The sequence below is a fragment of the Cinclus cinclus genome, chromosome 25 (genome assembly GCF_963662255.1).
Source record: "Cinclus cinclus chromosome 25, bCinCin1.1, whole genome shotgun sequence".
NCBI lineage: Eukaryota > Metazoa > Chordata > Aves > Passeriformes > Cinclidae > Cinclus > Cinclus cinclus.
Window position 1 is genome coordinate 6,488,416 of NC_085070.1, and position 19,878 is coordinate 6,508,293.

General features: G+C 54.7%; 1 protein-coding gene across 1 annotated transcript in view; it reads left to right on the forward strand.

The window, feature by feature from the left end:
- Window positions 1-19,878, forward strand: part of DSCAML1 (DS cell adhesion molecule like 1) — a 92,840-nt gene that overhangs the window by 46,578 nt on the left and 26,384 nt on the right. Inside the window, exons 4-5 of the mRNA XM_062508644.1 lie at window positions 17,752-17,898; window positions 19,157-19,435. Of these exons, the coding sequence (XP_062364628.1) occupies window positions 17,752-17,898; window positions 19,157-19,435 (426 nt within the window). The remainder of the gene's footprint in view (window positions 1-17,751; window positions 17,899-19,156; window positions 19,436-19,878) is intronic.

Genomic DNA, 19,878 nt, shown 5'->3' on the forward strand with positions numbered 1-19,878 from the left:
AGTGTTGTGTTCCCTTAATAAAAACACTTTTGATTGAGAAACATAAATGTTATTTTTCCAAAGGCACCCTCCTGAACGGGGCTATTCTTTCTTATCCTCTCACTTAAGGCATTACAACTCTTGGGAGATGTTCTGCTGCTTCAGTAGCCATAATCTTACATTTATTGCATGTGTGGCCACAGCAGCCCCCTCTGATAATTTTGTTTAGGGCTGTGAAATTTGCCTTCAGCCCCGAAATTGAATCCATTCTCTGCTCTCAGCAGCATGATGGGTTCCTGCATGTCTCTCTTTCCCAAGGATGTTTGTGGTTATTGATGCTGAGTGTGGCTATTTATCACAGACAATACAGAACAAAGAAGAATTTATTAATAAGTCTCCTGGTCCCATATGCTTCCCCGAGGAACCTGAAGCGTGCTATTTTCTCCTTGCCCCATTTATATTGACATGGTTTTGCTGCTGTCCACTCAGATTAAATGCTGGCTGAGGATATGGAGTTGCTCCATAGCATAGGGCCGGGATCGAAGGGAGGGCTCTCTGGGTTATTGGATGGCAACAAACAGGGAAATAATGCAGAATTCCATGAGAATGACACCAAGATGTGACCCAGGGCTGAGGGTCAGGATGCTGCTGGCCCCGAGCAGTGCCAGGGCTGTCAAGGGTTGCTCTGTTCAGCTTTTGGTGTGGGTCAGTTTGTGTCAAATGGGGACAATATCCACAGACAGGAGCTGTGCTGTGTCCTGCTGGGTCACAGGGGGCACGTGGGGGCAAGCAGCACCTGCTGGGTGCCTGTGCCCTTCCCTTGCCTCACATGCAATAGGATCACAGAATCACAGAATTGTTTTGTCTGGAAAAGAGCTCTAAGATTGAGTCCAAACTGTGACCAATCCTGAACTTGTCACCCAGCCCCGAGCACTGAGTGCCACATCCAGTCATTCCTTGGACACCTCCAGGGATGGGGACTCCAAACCTCCCTGGGCAGCCCCTCCCAGTGTTTAACAACCCTTTACATTCTTCCTGATGTCCACCCTGAACCTCTCCAGCGCAGTTTGAGGCTGTGTCCTCTTGTCCTGTCAGTACCTGCCTGGGAGAAGAGGCCAACCCCATGTTCCTGCGACGAGATCCTACAGGCACCCCTGGCACCCCTGTTTGCCCACCTCTCACCCTCTTCTTGGCCCTCCTGGGACACTGGCTCAGCAGCAGAGCAGGCAGAGAGGGGGAGGATGTTCTGTGGGAGCTCCTGCCTGGAAAATCAGAGTCACTGCTGTGGGGGTGCAGTGATTCCTGCTGTGCTTGAGAAAGGGAAGGTGCCTAGGGAAGTTCTGGCTTTTCCCCATCTTGTGCCTCTTGATGCACTAATTAAAGGTCAGTCCCATTTGCATTCAGCGTGTTTCTCTCCTTCCCTGGGCATTTGCATTGGCAGAGGGCTGTTTTCCATTTGACCAAGCCGTGGCTGGAGCCATCGCCCGGGGCTGAGAGTCTCTGCTCCCACCTTTGGAAACCCAGCAGAGCCCATCGTGGCTCAGCCAGCATCTGCAGGAGAGAGGATCAGAGCCCCTCTCGTGCTGCTCCCGCTCCCCAGCCCCACAAGACGAGCATTAGGCATTTATAGGTTTTTCTCCATGGATACATAGCCGGGCACATTGGTAAAAATATACCCGTGCACGAGTATATTTATGTGTAGTGCAGGGAAAGCAGCACAGGCTGCGAGCTGATTCCCTCGGGTGAAACACCAGCCTTCCCTCCGAGCGCTTTCAAAGGGGAGCTGTGCTGATAATTAGTGCAAATATTTTGAATACAGAACTCATCACGGGCCTTTGTCGCAGTGACAGGCAGTGACCTGAGATACATTTCTCCTTTCTTAATGCACCCAGAATATGTAATTAAGAGGTGACTAAAAGATTCTTTATCACTCTTTGTTTCCTAACGTGGCAGGCTGTTATGAAATGCTGCCCCCTCCTTCCGTGGTGTTCGGTTCCCCGTGACAAATGCAGGGATGGAGATTTGTTCTGCTCTTCAAATCACTTTGAGTTCCTCCACTTCCAAGGTGTTGTGCCGGCCTTCTGCCCAGCCCAGGGTTTTAAGAGTCAGAATTTGGAGTGAAAAGCAGCTGGCAGAGTAGGAACTTTCCTGAGAAGGTGCAGGGGTGCAGCTGGAAGGGCACAATGAGGGTGGGCACATGCTGCCGTCACAAGTGCCCAGCAGCTTTGGTGCTGCTGAAGGAAATTTGTGGAAATAAGCCTGAAAACAGGATGGAGAACACCTCCAGCACAACCTCTCCAGGCTCTGACACCCCGAGCTGAGGGTGTCAGGGCCCAGGGCCGGCCCCACATTAGCACAGGGCTGTGATCCGCTGCGGTAAATGCGGCGTGACAGCACCTGAGCGAGGCTACGTGCAGAACAGATGTCTCCTGGCTGGGGCTGGGGCCGTGGCACAGCGTCACTCCATCAATTATAGATCATCTCCCTCGCCAGCCAGGCGCCCAGAACGGGACTGTTAAAGGAGACATTCAAAGGGCTGAGAGCAGAAGAGAAACTTGTGAGGGGAGAGCTTGATATTTGAGTTTATTCTCCTAAGGTCTGGGAGGTGGTGAAGGGTTGGCAGGGCCTCCCCTGGTCCTTGGCCAGCTCTGCTGTGCTCGTCACTTCTGCGCCCTCAGAATCCACAGCAGCTTCCCTGACAGGACCTCAGCCCTCACCTCGGTGATGGGAAGGGACCCAGGCTGCTCCTTCCTCTCTTCCTCCTCTCTGGGAAACTCCACCTGTGGGGCTGGGCCCTGGGCTGCCTGCAGCAGCCTGAAAACCTCCCAGTCCCACCAGCGTTCACTCGCCTGTTGACTTATTTGTTTGTTTAATTGTTCCAGCTCGCTGCCTATACCTGGCAATCCCACTTCATTACAGGGAACACGGGGCTTTTATTAGGACTGTGGAGTGTCATCCAGTGTTTTCACTGAACGTATAATTTGCCATGTATGAAAACCATTTCGAGAATTAATTTACCTACTGCAAACAGTTTGTATTAATGAAAATGCATTTTTCATGTGGGTTTGCTGGCAAAGCTGGCTGGTGCTCAAGAGCTCACTTTATCCATCCGGCGTGAGTAGGAGATGGAATTTGTTTAAAAAATTAAATAAATAACACACCCACCCCCCATTTTTTAATACAATATGGCCCAGCAATAATCTCCGAGACAGACTGCAAAGGCTGCAGAAAGCTCCATCTGTGGCATTTTAATATGCAGCATTGTCTCCTGGTTTAATATCCCCCCTTGCCCAGCTCATGTTTGTGTAAGTGAGATGCGAGATGCTGTCATCTTCCCGGGTCACATTTTGCTGCTCAAAATGAACAGAAGTGGAGATGGATGCAGCCATGGAGCCCTTCCCATATTAACATGCATATTTTAGAATAATTGATGCTGAATTCATTTTGCAGCCTCGTTTCTCCTCAACCTTCCCCCACCCCCTCTTTCATATTTGCATGGAAAAAAAAAATCTGTGATCCATCCAGATGGCAGCTGGAGGCTCTCAGCTGAGCTGGGCCGTGCGCTGCCTTTTGGAGGCTCCTCCTGGCTGGGGTGGGATCAGGGACTGGAGGTGGGATGCTGATGGCCGTGGCAGTGTCTGGAGGGCAGGAAGAGGCTCTTGCTTAGATGTCACCCCAACGATGCTCAGCTAGATTTGGGGTGTCCTTCTCTGCTCCTTGACCAGAGCTGCTAAAGCCAGGCTTTGTGGGTGGCCAGGCCTGACCTCTCTCTCAGTGGAGGGGACATCAGGTAATAAAACCTGGGACAGCACGCAGGGAGCCGCGTTACCCTCGGCAGAAATGTGTTCATCAAATCTCTGGGTATGGGCAGAATGAGCGTTCTACAGATACTTTAAAATACAAAGGTTTGAAATATATTGCAAGACTAGATTAGGAAAACTTGCTCCTGTTTGGGGATTGTCCTCAGTTACTGGATGCTCCAAGAAAACCCACACCAAACTCTTTTCTGTAAGCGAAAATTAATACAGGCTTGTGGAAATTTTCTTAAGAGAATCAAGGAAAGCGTTTGGAGATGTGCAGGTGTGTTTGAGTAGAAGATGGTCTGCAGTGCCCACAGTGTTCTTGGCCTCAGTGACTGTCCCCGTGCTGAGCTGGCTGGGCACCCCTTGTTACTTCAGTCACATCCCCTTTGCAGGGTTTGTCTCTGCCCTTTGTCCCAGGAGGTGACACTGAGCATCCCAGCCCTGCACCTCCTGAGCCCCTGGTGTGTGCAGCTGAGCCCACGAATAATCCTTTGGAGATCAATGGACATTTCATGTGCTTAAAGCTAAGCCTGTGCTTGAATTTAAGCCTGTGCTTAAGCACAAGCAGGACTCAGGCTGGCAAGCTGGGCACCCATGGGTGATGGTGGGTGCCAGGAAAGGGGGGACACCCCAGGCAGGGACACCTGGAGTGAGGCTGACTGGAGCAGTGGGCCCTGAGCAGAGGCTGCAGAGCTCATTCTGGGTGTGCACTGGTGACTGAACCTTGCAGTGTGCAGCTTTTCAGACATTTCCTGGTGCTCTCCCCGTGTTTGGGGACTCCCTAATCAAGGACATTCCTGAGCACACGTGTCACCTGCCACTCAGCACACAGATTAACCTCATGCCATGTGTTTATCTCATTCCAGGACTACTGTCAGCAATGCCACTCTAAGCATAAACTTAATTATATCTCCTCGGGTAGCAGCAGGGAAGTGATTTATTGCTGCTTTTTGTTTCCTCCCTCCCCTCACCCCTCTGTGATTATGCTCCCGTTTGCCGCTGTGGAGATGCTGATGCTTGACTGCAACTTTGCTGCAGTTGCAGAGCCCATGTCTAAAGTCACTGTTGGCCAAAGGAGGGCTCTCAGTGGCCACAGAACTCCCTCTTGGTGGCCCTGTCTTTACACCCACCCCCTCCCCACCAAACCAACAGGGTGATGCAGCATATTGGGATATTTGGGTGGGCAAGTGGGAACTTCCAGGGCTAATGCTCTATCATGCCTTTTCAGAGGATAATTTTATTTTAAAGTAATTGCTGTGCCAAGGCAGGAGTCCCCTGGCTGAAGTGGCTCCTTGGGAGCAGATGTGCTGGCTCCTCAGTGCTCCTTCAGCTAAAAGCCTGAGATTTCCCAGCCAGCTCTCTGCTGCTGGCTGGTTTTCCCTGGCTCCATCCCCCATTTCTGGGGTGCTGACGGGAGCATCCCCACAGGAGCCTCCTCGCTGCTCTGCCCCGCTGCCAGGCTCAGCTCCTGAGGAAAGCAGGGAAGTTTGGGAAATGGTTTCTCTTCCCTGTGCCATCCACTAAGGCTCCGGCTCTCATTCTCCAGGGAAAGGGAAGGTGCTTTAATTATTGCTGCTTCTGGAAAGCCGTGGTAATTAGCAGCGCTGCAGAGAGCAAGGCCTGGCTGGGCTTCCGAGTGCTCCGAGGAGGCAGGAGCTCCTCGGTGCCTTTTAAAGACATTTCTCCTCCGAGGTGCAACCCTGGGGCACCTGGAGATGCACAGGATGGGATTTGGGGTGCACGGGAGCACTGGTTACATTGGGTCCCTTTGGTGAGTGCCCCAGGTTTTTTTTTACAGCATCACATCAGCCCCAGGTTTCAGTATGCGGAGCACAGCCCTGCCGTAACACACTCGGAATTTCTCCATGTGGTTTTGAACAAATTGCTGATTATTTTTCCCCTCATTATTCACCTGACAGAGGAGCAGGTTGAGTAATTAGTGAACGCGCGTGAACTTTGCAGTGTTTTTATGAATAAAACATGTGTGAATTGGCTGGGTGCTGGCCCTGCTGCTTTAGCCTGTGCACCCGCTGATGTCTGTCAGTGAGGAGCACCCCTGGCCTGGCCTGTGCCACTGTCCCCGTGTCACCCTCCCTGGGACAGCTCCGCTTTTTGCAGTGAAAGCTCCAACAACCCGCAGCCCTCTGCTGCGCTCCTTGAGCACACTGGGCTGCTTTCCTCAGCGCTGCTGGATGAGGAGCTCCTTTGTGTGGCTGTGATGGATGCTGCTCACCCCTCCTCGCTCCCAAAATCAGCGCTGTGCCCGCCCCTCCCGCGTGTGTGTGCGAGGCAGCAGCTGCTCGGAGCGGTGGCCAGCAAGGCTTGAATAGCAGCTGAAAGGGAGGAATAATTTGCATCCCGTCAGATTTGAGAGGCACTTGGAGGCGGGATCTGGCTGCAGTGCTGCGGGGACAGAGGGACCTGGACTGGGGAGAAGTGTTGAGCGTTGCCAGGCTGGTGATGGGGGAGATCTGGGTGCCTGCCCTAGACAGAAGGGCTGTGTCCAGGGGGTCTGTCACCTTTGGAGCTGGATGTGTGAGCCTGGATGCTGCGTGCCAGCCAGGGAGGCACTGCCCAGCCCATGCCACGCTGTCTCTTTGTGCCTTCGTGTCCCTTGCTCCCTTCTGTGCGTGCCCTCCCAGGGGACCCAGCCGTGGTGGCTCCCTGGGCTGGGCTGCTGCCCGTCCCTGAGCCCAGCCGTGCCTGCTGAAGCTGGCCCTGAGCCCTCGGGCTGTCCTGGCACAGCCAATGCTGCAAAGGCACCACTGAACCGTGCAGAGCAGGAGGGAGCCCTGGGCAGGAGGCCAGGGGCTGAGGAGGTGTCCCCCAGGCAGTGTCCACGCTGTCCTCACGTCCCTTGCCCTGAGCCATGCTCCGACCTCGAGAGCCTTTGGTTCTTGCACGAGATGAGGGGAATTCATCCTGAATGTCACTGCAGGGAAGCAGAGAGGAGGCAGGAGCAGCACACGGTGAGCTCAAGCCTCACATAAAACTGTGAGACAGCTGAGCGAGATGCAGGTCACACCTTCTGAGTCACCGGACAGTTACAGGGTCCCAGCTCTCCCTGATCACCCCAAACCAAGAGGATTACAGCATGGGGGTGCAGGGGCTCTGTGCATGTCTGTGCCATCGTGGTGACAAATGGATATTCCCCCCCCAAAAAAATAGTGGGCAACCTGCTGGTGATACCCAAGGGTGCTGAGCCCTCATGTTCTGCTCCGTGTTTTCCCCAGGCTAAACCTGAACAGTCTAAGGGCAGTGCTGGGAGCTGGGGCAGCCCCCTTTTTCCCCTGGACACCTGGAAGGCAGGCGAAAGCGTGGTGTGACAAGATCTCATCTTATTTAAGGACTTGGAGTCATGTGGAGGCCCCCCGCTCTCCTGGTGAGCTGCCCCAGCATCTCGTTGTTTGTTGCTAGGAAATCACATCTGATTGCAGGGCTGGATTTGCCTAAGTCGAGCTCCTGGGCCAGGAATGTTGTGCCAGTGTCAGGAGAACATGGGATCTCTCTTCTCTGTGTCTGTGGTGTCCAAGGAGCTGCTCAGAGTTGGGTCCAGGGTGTTGTGCTGCATCCCATAGCACCTGACAAGTTCTTCTGGCCCTGAAAGATTTTTGTGGTCACATTGTGAGCTATCAGAGCATTTCCCTGCCGGCTTTGAAGCCTAAACTGCTCCTCACAGGTGCCCCAGTGCTCACACATGAGGCTCCCCAACACTGGGAAGGAATCATTTTGATGGGAAGGGTCTGTGCCAGGCCTGCCTCCATCAGGACTGCCAGGTTGCTAAACAAAGCCACGGGGGCTGGCTTTCTTCTTGGATGTCTAACTAGGTCAACATACATTTGCCTTGTCTTAATAATTATTGATAAGCTGCAGCGGATCATGTGTGGTGCAGGAAGGGGCTGCTCCTCCTCCAGCTGCCGGTGCAGCCCCCGCCCGTGGCAGATGCTCTGGGGTGGATTTGTGCTGTTCCTCTGATGGAACACCAGGGCTGCTTCCCCCCGGGAATATGTGCATCCCCCCAGTCCCTCTCTGAACCTTTCCAGCACTGGAGTGTGGGTGAATGGAGAAGGGCTTGTGGTGGCACACTGGTGGCTTTTATGGCTGCAGGGATGGTGCTCTCTTCCCACCCCTTTCCAAAGGGATGCTGTGGCTCACCCACATTTCATTCCATGTTTGCTGTTTCACTAGTGGTGCTCAGGGAGCACATGGGAGGTGAAGGCAGGTGACGCCCCTGTCCCACCCCACACGCCCCTCCCCTCCTACCACCAGCCCTCATGAGCACTCCTGGCCGTAGGGAAAACAAGGAGAAGTGGTTTTCTTCTGGAGTCACCCCCTCTGGAGGGTGGGAGAGAGGGAGGAAGGATCAGAGTGTCCCACAGGCTGGGCACGGTCACTGTGAGCTACCCCAAACTGCCTCCAGCCTGCAAGCCAGGTGCTGATGGGGCTGTGCCCACACATGGGGGCATCCGTGTGCCCCAGGGCAGCCGTGCAGAGCCAGCACTCAGGGTGGGTGGGTTTGGGGTCCCTTCCTCGGTGTGGGCTCCTCTCCATGCCTACATAATCAAAGCGTGCAGACCAACTCCGAGCGAGGTGAAAGGCAAAGAATAAACCCAATCACCCTCTCCAAGCCGCTCAGACTTCAGAGCTGAAGAGGAGGTTATGTCCTGGGGATTTTTTTTCTGTTGCTTTTCCAGCACTAATGAGCAGGGAGGAAGTTCTACTCTTTGTTCGAGTCATGTTCACTGGATTTTTTTCCCCAGTGAGTAGCAGGGAGGGGAGGAGGGGATGGGAGGCACCACGCGTGTCTCATGGACACGTGGGACCACGGCAGCTCCACTTCACCCCTGGCAGTTTCAGGTGGCAGAGTTTCTTTTGTGAGGCTTTTGGGTTTTCTCATCAGATCAAAACAAGGTCTTGGCTTCAGCAGGATTCTTTCAGAGCCAGTGCAGGGCAGTGATGTGCAGCTCTCTTGCAGTTCTCCACATTGCAGAGGGACCTTCTGACCTCGACTTCTTCCCACAGTCTCTGGGTAGCTTTTTTCTGGGGAGCCTGCACCAGTCTTGCTCTTTACAGAGCTCTGTGTGCTGTCCTTGCCCTGCCAAGCACACTTCTGGCTGCAGAAACACAGACTGTGTGAGGATGTGGCCGTGGGTTCAGGCTCTGCTCTCCCTTCCTTCCAATCCAGTGTTCTTAAAAACCAGTTCAGAGCACCCTGCATGTGGGAGCTGGTGGGAGGGCAGGGGGCTCGCTGGGTGCCCTCCTTCTGGCAGTGTATGGTAAAACTTCATCCAGCTCTTGCCTTCCTCCTGGGCCAGGGCTGGGACGTGGCCCAGCCCCTGAGCACAGGGACACTGTGCCTGGGGGTGACAGGCCCTGCCACCCACCCTCACCCACCCCAGTGCCCGCTGCCCCTCCACGAGGGCTGGGCACAACTTTATCATAATGCAGGACAAATTTCATTAGCTCATTTGCCTTTAAACCCAGATACCGTTTAACCCCGGAGTGGTTTACGAGGCGAAACGCGGTTTATTCTGCGGAGCCCCACAGCCGAGCTGAGCTGGGCTCAGGGCTCAGGGCTAGCTGGGCACGGCCGTGGGCTGCACACAGAGAGGGGGATGTGGCACTCCACACCCTTCCCATCTCATTAGCCAGATTTTTATAGCATGAAATAACGGCGGGCGCCGCGGCGCGAGGGCTGCGCTGACCGCGGTGCCCAGACAGGGGGTCCCTCTCACGTGCCTCTGATTTTCCTTCCATCTCATCACGGGAAGGTTTACTTAGCAAGCTGAAAAAAATCATTACATATGCTGCTAGTGGCCTGGTTAATTAAGATCTACAGTTCTCTGGGTAGGAAAAGACGACCTATATTTACTGTATGTAGGAAGACATCTGTCAGCTCCAAGCGCTAGATATCCCAGCGCAGGTTTGTCCTGCTTTTGCAGGCTCTGAATTGCAACTGTTTTAAGCTCTGATGCAGACCAAGTTAATTTTAAGATGACTGTTACTATTCTAAACATAAGGAAGGGCATATTTAGCCTCTCAGTACTCAAGAAGGCAAAACCCCCTGCATGTTTCTAGTAATTTTTCCCTAACAGTTTGCACAAAACAACAACAACAAATCCTATTTGGTTTCTCCAAAAGAATATGTTCGAGGGTGATCGTAAAATAGATTATTTTTAAATCTGCAGATGGTTTCCACATATTCCTCCTCAGCTCACTGCAGCTTTCCACCTCAGTAAACTGGTTTGTAATTTAGCCGAGGGCTGTGGAGCAAGCGTTCTGTCGTCTTGTTTTTCTTGTTCGCCTCCTTTAGCCCCCCGTGCCCCCCTCTGCTTTCTGTCCCCTTTCTCTCCTCTCTCCTTGCCTCTCCCCTGCTGAGGGGCTCTCGGTGTTGGGATGGGTGTGAAGGGACACTGAGCTTTGCCATGGCACTCCCCACACCCTCTGGGTAGCCTTTGTGGGGAGCTGCCACAGCTAGGGGCTGGGATTCGGGCCGGGGTGCGATGCCACGGAGCCCAAAACCCGCTTCACTCCTCAGTGGGGAAGCTCTGCCTGGCTGGGCATGGAGGTGGCTGCTCCCATCCACACGAACCCCTCCAGCTGACGGAGTTATCGGGGTGCTCAGGCCGTAGGGAAAGGGTGAGGGATGCACAGCCCTGGAAAAGATAATTAGAGGAAGGATGCACTTTGAGTTCTGCAATGGCGGCTCCCCCCTCCCCCCGCTCGCTGGAAGAAAACACTGCTTTTTTTATTTCTTTGTTCTTTCACGGTTCGGCATTATAATTATTGAGATTTCACTGCAGGGCAAAATGATCATTTGACAATGTAAGTGGGGAAAATAATTCTCGTGTTATCCAGCAGCCTCACTCTTATTATAATTATGGCGAAACTCCTGCAGACTGAAGTGGGGGCAAAGAATTTCCTCCTATGTGGTGTTTGGCTTTTCAAGATTTCTCAAGATTTGATTGCAGATGGGAGAATTTTTTTCTCCTCCCATCAATAATCTGAGGTTAGTGATGGATGGCGAAGGACCAGGGTACCTGTTGTTTTCCCCTTTGTTTTCATTAGGCATTTTCCATTTCTGTCATTCTCGGTGTTGGTGATGGATTTTTACGAGCAAATATCTTGGTTCAAGCCATTCAGAATTGTTTGCACAGTAATGTCTGCAGCGGCAGCAAAACCCAATTAAAAAATCAGAGGAAAATTGATGCAAAACTGCAAATCAGCCCCTCTCAAGATGGGGGACAGTGGTGGCTCGTTCTGTGCTGAGGCAGGTGGTGGTGGGGGGTTCATCCTGGGCAGGTGGGGCTGGGCACGTGGGGCTGGGCACGTGGGGTTTTCTTCCTTGGGGTGCGGGTGCTTCCGTGGTGTTGGTGCTGCTGGAGAATCTCCAGATGTGAGTCTCTGTGAGCCGTCCTTCCCAGGGTGGTGTAGGAATTACATTTCCTGTTCTATCCCCTAGCATGTGCCACCCTCCACCCTGTGTCACCCACTATCCTGTGCCACCCTCCATCCCTTGCCATCCTCCATCCTGTTCCATCCTTCATCCCATGTCATCCTCCATCCCATGCCATCCTCCATCCTGTGCCATCCTCCCTCCCGTTCCATCCTTCGTTCCACGTCATCCTCCATTCCGTGCCACCCTCCATCCCACACTGCCAGCACGGTGCCCAGCATCCCTCAGCACCCCTTTCCCGGGCTGGGAATGGCAGGGAATGACAGTGTGGTGGCAGGGAGGTCTGCTGTCCCCTGCCACCCCGGGGCTGATGGAAACGAGCTGACAGAACACAGGCAGCATTAGCCTAATTATGGCCATACCCGCTACCTCTGCGTGGATTTTCCTTTCTTAGAGACTTCCTGTTTTCCTCTTTGAGATGCAAATTTTTGCACAGTCCTCGATCCAGATTTTATCCTCATTAGCATGAAATCTGACTAGTTCCGCGGTTTTTTAAATAGCAAATTAAAAAAAAAAAAAATTAAATGCTGTGCACAAAGTAGCGGCGAAGCCCCCCTCCCTTGATTCTCGGGGGCAGGACGTGGAGGGGATGGTGAGGATTTTTGGGAATCGCTCAGTCACAGCCGCGTTTTTCCACGCCAGGCTGCTCAGCTTCGCCCGTGCGTGGCTGAGCGGGATGCGGGAATCAGCACGGAGGGGCCGGTGGGCAGAGCCCCTGCCCGGCTCCCCGGCACCCTGGATGCCTTCCCAACACACCCATCCCGTGCTAGGGCAGGCACATCTTCAGCCTGTGGACCGCAGTGATTTGTTTTGCTTCCTCCAGGAAAACCAGACTCGTCGTAACAGGAGATTAAAAAAAAAAAAAAAAAAAAAACAAAAAAACACGACGCTCCAAAAAACCCTCTTTGAATGGTGTGTTCGCTTGGTGGAGAAGAGAATACGTTTTTATTCCTGCCGTAATCCCAGCTCGCTGCAGCTCAGCGCGGGGAGAGGGCTGGTGACAGAGCCGGAGCAGACGGCACTATTCTGTGGTAAATGTCACTCTAGTAATACTCAGCTCTGCTCGGAAATAGAAACACAACCCTCGCTGGCGTGCGGCGTGCTGAGCCGGGCTCGGGAGCTGCCCTGCTCCCCTGCCAGCCCCGTGTCCCGATGCTCGGGAAATGCCTTTTGCCTGGCATCGCCCTCCCCCTCCCCAGCTTCCCTTCCAGCCCCTCCCTTCCCCTTGCTTTCCTCCACATAATGAGTTTGATAAGAAATTGTCTCGTTAACAGGATTAGCCATGGAAATCTCTAGTCCCCTCCTATTCATTTTGTAATGCTCTTCATCCTGTTCTGTAATTTTCTGCTGGTATTAGGCGGCTCCGGACCACCTCGGGAGATTAATTCCTCCTCCTTTGGCAGTGCCGGCGTGGCTGGTGACAGGAGGCTGCTCCATGGGCAAGCCCCGGCCCCGTGGCTCCCACCCAGGGGATTCCTCTTCCTCCTCCTCCTCCTCCTCCTCCTCCTCCTCCTCCTCCGTGCTCTGGTTCAGTGAAAGTGTGTCACTCCCAAAGCCTCTTACGCAAACAAACCGAAGTGTCCCCAAACACCGCTGGGTTTCACTGCCAAGCACTCCGGTGACTCAGAGGTGGATTAAAACCCGGAGAGGCAAACTGTGCTCTCCCTCATACCCGTGTGAATCCATTTCCGTGGGCAGCATAATTCCGGATTTACTTCTAGGAACATGACTTGCAAGATTGGCCCTTGGGTAAATAATGACTCTTGATTTAATAACTCCTGCCAGCCCTGCAGGATACCTCACTTCCGAGTGAGCTAATAGAGAGAGATCTTTCCTAACATCTGTTTTCCCAATTTTGCTGACTCGTGAGCCTGGATCTGGGAAGCAGAAACTGCCCAGTGCCAGTGAGTCCAGTGAGGATGGAGAACATCTGGAAAACACAGTGCTCCTGGTGCTCCTCTCGAGCCATGTGCCGGCTGCTCACACCTCGATGCAGGGAGAAGGATTGGCAGTGCCAACTCCTGATTATGTCCATCCTGTATTTCTTCTGGTGTGTTTTCCTAAGCCCTGACAAGAAAATCCCTGGTTTTGCTGGAAAAGCTCTCCACTACCACAGCAGTCAGGGCAGTGTCCTGTGCACCCTCCAGGGCAGGGTGATAGTGTTCAGTGACACGTGTCCCTGCTTGCCATCCTGTTGCAAAATTTTGATTTTTTGGCTTGTCAGCACCAGGAGTGAGGACCAGGCACAACAGCTGCTGGACAGCGGTGTGACAGGGAGGTGACAATGACACCTTCCTTGTAAACCTTTCCTGCTTTTTGCTTCTCTCTCTTGTTTCACGTCTCCCTCTCAGAAAAGCCATTTAAATGTAATTCTGTTCTTAAACCCTCTCCCTCATGCATGCCTAATGAACAGCCAGCAGAGGTGCCGGAAACGGGCCGAGTAGGATTCAATCTCGCCGAGTGTCGACAAGTCATTTGGAAGGAGCCCTGGGAGCGCGCCCAGTTTTATTACAGCGTAATTAGAAATAAAATCTTGTTGCGGGAGGAGAATGAGAGATGGGTGTTAATCCTGTAACGGGAGGAGATGGAGCCATGCTTCTAAAGGAGATTAGGGAAGGGAGGTGGAAAGCCCGTCACGACTCCCCAATTTCCACCCCTCCTCTGCTGCTCCCTCTGCTCTGACTCCCGCAGAAACCATCAGGTCCTTTTGTCAGGAAAAGGGCCACAGCTCCTGGAGGAGGAGGATGATGAGGAGAGGAGGAGAGGAGGATGAGGAGGAGAGGAGGAGCCCCTTGGTGTGGAGCCCGAGCTGCTGGCTCAGCTGGCGTCACTGGCTTTACAAATGTCCGTGACTCTTCCAGGTGGGAACCTCTGGCTGAGCTCACAGCTCTGCTGCCTTTGGAAGGGCTGGGAGCAGCGACGGCCCTACAGCTCCCCTGGGATCCCCACGGCAGGCAAACACGTAAATAAATCTGTCAGATTTGTTCAGGTCCTATGAAATTTGCACTGGGCTCAGGGTACAGCTCCTCTTTAACATCTCCACCAGGGAGGGATGCAGGAAGCTTTAATCTCAGTGCCCCCTCTGCTCTCAGCACTTGCTGTGGCAGAGCTGGGGCTCAGCCTGCTGAGATAAAAGGCAGCTCTGGTGCATGGCCACTGATGCCAGCCTGCTGCTGTGCCCTGTGTCCCCCGCCCTGCCGGGCACTCTGTCCCAGGGCTCCGGCTGTGCCAGGGAGGGAGGTGGTGATCAGTGCCGTGGGGCAGGCAGGAGTTTCCATCCTGGCTGGGTTTTCTGCGGATGTTCCTTGTCCCCAGGAAAGCTCCACGCCAGGCAAATGGCATCCTGGAGCAGCAGCCACAGCAGAAAAGTACCACTGTGGCAGCGCTGGAAAATTACAGGCTTTGATCCTTGGGGCTTCCCCCTCCATGCCTTCCCCGACCCCGGGAGGCATTTGTCACTTTAAACATGGCCAGAAATAGCACCAAACAGTTATTGGATTTGTCCGGGATGCTTGGGATGCACATGCTCTGAGTATGGGTAATTCATAAACTCTGGCACCTATTGATTCTCCAGCAGTACCAGGGGAAAGTTATCTCATTAGTCTTATGAACTATAAAATGTGCTCCCTCCTGAAGCCCTGACCCCGTTGTTTTGATAAATCTATATTGGATAGAGCAGGAGCTGGTAACCTGCATCTACTGTAATCTTTCTCTTGGAATTGAGAGGCCCTTGGGAATGATGCTGGGGTTTCAGGTCTACCACTGGAGCTGGATGTGGGAGAGGTGTGTGTTTGTGTGCTCGGTGAGAACATGCAGGAGAGCCCCCCTCTCACCTTTCTGCTTTTCCCCAGGTGAGGGGCCAGGTCCTGGGAATTTAGGTAGAATTTAGCTCGTGGTGGGCTCTTGGCTGTGTTTGATCCAAGGGCTTTGGTGAGGTGTCTCCAAAGGCAGCGATTCAAGTCTAGCTGGAAGATTTATTAAAGGCATATTGCTCCAGCCTGGCCACGGATGTGCTTAATCCTCTGCTTCCTGTAAAGCCTTTCCACCTCCTGGCAGGCAGAAAGATCTGATTTTATTTGGCGACCTTCGACGTTAATCTGCCCGGCAAACTCAGCAATAAGTCACTTGGGTGAGGTCTGTCGGAGCAGCTTACATCAGTCACAGCCCTGCACCTCCCCTCAACCAGCAGAATCTTCCTCAACAGAGCCACTTGTCCCCTCCTAGGAAAAAAAAAAAAAAAAAAAAGAAAAAAAAAAGGAAGCTGTGCTGTCAGCTTGGGTGGGTCTCACACTTGATGGAACAGTGTCACCACAGTGTCACCACACCGTGCAAGGGGAAGACGCCTCCTGTCACTCCACGGTGGAGATGTGGATCCTACACCTGCAGGATTTCTGCCCGTTCCTGTCCCTGGGGAGGTTTTTATGGCTGGAGCCCCATCCCAGCGCCTGGATGTCGAGCACAAGGTTTTGTTTCCAGCCCAGCACGGGGCTGTGGATCCCCAGGCACGGCCGCGTGTGAGGGTGTGGGCTGGGGCTGCCGGCGCTTCACAAAATACAGCCCCGTTACCGTGGAAACCGGCTCCCCCCATCTCAAATTCCAGTGCAGCCGATGTTCTCCGCTTACTGGTTTGATGGGAGATGAAAAATTAATGTTTGATTTGCATGTTACTGCAGCGCTGTGGGACTACTGCCCCTGCCATTCCGCGGGGGTCGCACAGATCCCGGGGCGGCTCCCGCTGGCGGTGGAGCACAAGGCGCACCTCTGGTCCCAGCTGCAGACTGGTGCGGGGCAGGCGCGGCCATGCTGGTGTTGACACGCCATAGCATGGAGGTTTCGGCTGAGGTTTTCGCTGGTGAACCCCAGAACCCTCCAAGCAGGGCTGGAGTTGCAGGGAGGTTGCTGGAGATGTGGGGATGCTGCTGCCAGCCCGCTCTCCTGCTGCTTCCAGGGAGGATCAGCACGGGGTGCCAGCCTGGAGGGTGCCTGTGCCTCTGTTAGCCACAGTTGACTGGCATAATGATTAATTATTTGCTGTTTCTTTGCTGTTTGGAGTCCCTCACTGTCTTGTATCGAGCAGTTGGAGTCAAACACGCGCATCTGGCTGAGCCACGGCTGGAGTGGGTAATACCAGCACAGCTCGGCGCTGCCGCTGCCTTGGCTCGTGCCCAGGACACTCCCTCGTTCCCTGGGGGAGCATCCCTGCTTTCTGCTGCTCTGTCACCCGCAGTATTTGCCGGGAATTGGGCCTGGGGTCCTGCCCAGGGTGTGGGAGCCAGAGTGCTGTGGGAGCATCTGCCTCCTGTCCTCTCTCACTCGTGTTTATTCTGCACTCCTGAGTTTGACCACTGCTGGAGCTTTCTTCTTGCCTAAATTGAGAATATCCGGATGCTTCCAAAATGCACTGGAAGTAAAAGCAGTTTGGCCTCATCAGCTAGATCCTGGCTTAGCAGGCGCTGTGCAAGACTTGAGGGAGCCATTTGCAGACGTTGCTGATTTACAGGCTGGGTTTAAGGGTTTTCACTCTGAGTATTCAGCTGCACTAAATTACCTTCTGCAGTCGTGGGGTTTGGTAGGGGGAGGTTTGGCTGGCAGCACGGTGCAGCCGAGCAGATGGAGCATCCCATCCCAGCTGAGACTGGTGCTGGAATAAACCCCCAAACCTCACAGAGCTGGGGGTGAAAGCCTTGCTTGGCACGGAGGGGCAGGGCAAAGTGCTTTGCAGGTGGGCAGGGAGGCTCTCCAGAGCCTCGGCTTATCCTGCTCTCCATGTAGCCACTACACAGGCCTTTCCATTCGTGTTAATTACTGTTATAATTCATGATGAATTGCAGGGGTCAGGAGCCAGCCAAAGACTCCTTTCCCCTGTGCCAGGCTCCAAAACCTGCTGGCCTGAGGGGGCTGCTCCAGCAGCGCTGCTGGGGCCGTGCTGCCCTGGCTGCTCTCCCGCCACCCTCCTCCCGGGGCTCAAACATCAGCTCAAGCCCTTATTTGTTTTCACATGGTTCTAAGTAACTTAAGCTAATTATTAACTCAGCGGGACGATTCACTTTTAATTGCCGCGTTGCCATGGAGCGCGTGGCACCGCGGCGGAGCAGCGTGTGCCGGAGCTTCGTGCCACAAGCTCTGCTCACCCTCTGCAGCCACAGCCTGCCTGAATCCGAGCCCTGGGAGTCCCGGTGGGTGTGAAGACACCCCAAACCCACCTTCACACCTGGGCAGGTGTGTGTGCTTGGCCAGGGTGAGTGATGGAGGGAGGCGGTGCCCACGAACGCCGGGGCTGCTGTTGCACACGCAAGGTTTCTGTGGCTCACCCAACTTCGGCAGCCTGCCTGAAACTTCAGCCAGCGCTGCACCCCGATGTGGTGGAGGTGCAGGGAGGTGGAGGAAGGTCCCTCCTCCCCTCCCACAGTTCCGGTGCCGGCTCGGAATGCAGGGGGTCTGCCTGACCCGGGTGCTCAGCCTGGGGCCAGGGGAGGCTCGCTCACTCTTCTCCCCTTCCCTTTGTGTCTCCAGAAAATAGGTTTTTTATTACTTCTTATGGAGGTTTGTACATATCGGACGTGCAGAAGGAAGATGCCTTGTCCACCTACAGGTGTATCACCAAGCACAAGTACAGCGGGGAGACACGGCAGAGCAACGGCGCCCGGCTCTCCGTCTCAGGTGAGCCCGTGAGCCACCTCAGCGTGGGCGAGGGGCGGGTCCCGTGCCCGGGAGGGTGCCCAGCCCTGCCCGATGTCCCCACTCCTGCTCTCTTCCTTCCCCGCCCGCCCCCAGCGCTGCCATCCCGCGCAGGAAGCAATGCCATCGCCACCTCGCGTCTCCGCAGCCAGGGGACATCCCGGTGCGGGGCGGGAGGTGCCGTGGGGGCTGCGCAGGGGGCTGGCAGTGCCAGGGCTGTGCCCCCCAGCCCGCAGCCCCCCCCCCCGGGCCGGGCGCGGCGGTGCCAGCGCCGCGCGTCACCCCGAGCGGCAGGAGACGGGGCGCACGGCGATGCGATGTGACAGCCCGCGATGTGAGCAGCCTGACGCGATGTGACGAACATGCAAGCGATACTGCGGCGGAGGCAGTGCAGTCCGGAGTGCCGGGTGTCTCGGGGCGCTCCCGGCTCCGCTGACTGCCCAAATTACTTCGCTCGGGAGGGAGGGAGTTCGCCCGACTCGCAGCCGCGGCGCCGCTCCCTGCCATATGCTGTTCCCATCCTCGGGTGCTCCCGCACCGGTTCCTCGAATTAACCCCCCGGAGGGCAGGGAAGAGATGCAGGGCTTGCCTAATCTTGCTTCTCGGGGTCCCGGGTGCCAGCCGTGCCCGTCCTGCCGCATGTCCCAGCGGTGCGTGGGTGTCGCCGGGTGTATCATCCCCGGTCCACGCGCTTCGATCTGGCCCGGTCCCCTCCTGGTCGCTGTCATTATTTACACGTCACGGCGTTTTACTTCTGCTTGGGAGTAATGAAAGAGGTTTCTTTCCCCTGGAATTTAATTTCACGCCTGAGACTTAGTGATTAATTTTCTCCTTTCCCAGCTGCCTGATGGGCCCTTTTGCTTGTAAATTTTGAAATGTGCCACAAAATTTGTGTATTTTGCACCAATTAGGTGTCACCTTGAGTAATTCCTCCGGTGCTGAGTTTATTCCTCCCATCAGCTATTTAGGATGTGTTTTTCCTCCCACCTCCCCATTGTCCTGGCTGCCAAGGGCTGTGCTGGCCGAGTGGGACAGGGCACCCCACGCTCAGCAATGATAATGGGGTGCATCCTGCACTCCTGTATGGCAGAACCACCAGCTCAGGGGATGGGGAGAGCCAGTCTCTCATGGGTGGTGCTGACTGCGCACAGTGTCACCATGCCAGAGGGTGTCCCAATGTCCCTGAGGCACCTCACCTCCTCTTCTTCCCCGGGTGAGCCCAATTCCTCTCCCAACCCAGACCCGGCGGAGTCCATCCCCACGATGTTAGACAGCTTCCAGTCCCGGGAGGTGAGGGCGGGCCGGCTGGTGGAGCTGCCCTGCATCGCCTCGGGCTACCCCAACCCGGCCGTGCGGTGGATCAAGGACGGGCGGCCGCTCCCCGCCGACAGCCGCTGGACCAAGCGCATCACGGGGCTGACCATCAGCGACCTGCGCGTGGAGGACAGCGGCACCTACATCTGCGAGGTGACCAACACCTTCGGCTCCGCAGAGGTCACGGGGACCCTCACGGTCATAGGTGAGAGCCGGCAGGGAGGAGCAGTGGGGTGGCTTAGCCCTGCTGCCTTCTGACATGTAAAGCCTTCATCAATATACAGCTTCAGGGGGTTATACAGCTGTATAAACAAGAGCCCTGTGTTTTGGCACGGTGTTTGGCTCGCTGGAAGCCACTGTCTTGCACGTGTCCGACGTGTTGGGTGCTTCTGTGCTTTGCTTTGTTGATTTACATAAAATTTATGTCGATTTACATAAAATAAGCTCTAGCCAAACAGTAAATACCATCTGGGCAGGCCAAATATTTATCACGTGCTGTTTTCCTGGGGGTTCCTCCTGTCACCAGGATCCTGGCAGTACCAGAGCCACTGTGCCTGCTTTACCTGGAGCATGGTGCCAGCTAGGCATTGTCACCCTGCTGGGAGCCAGCCTGGTGTGTCCTCAGATCAGCACTGTCCCTGTCACATG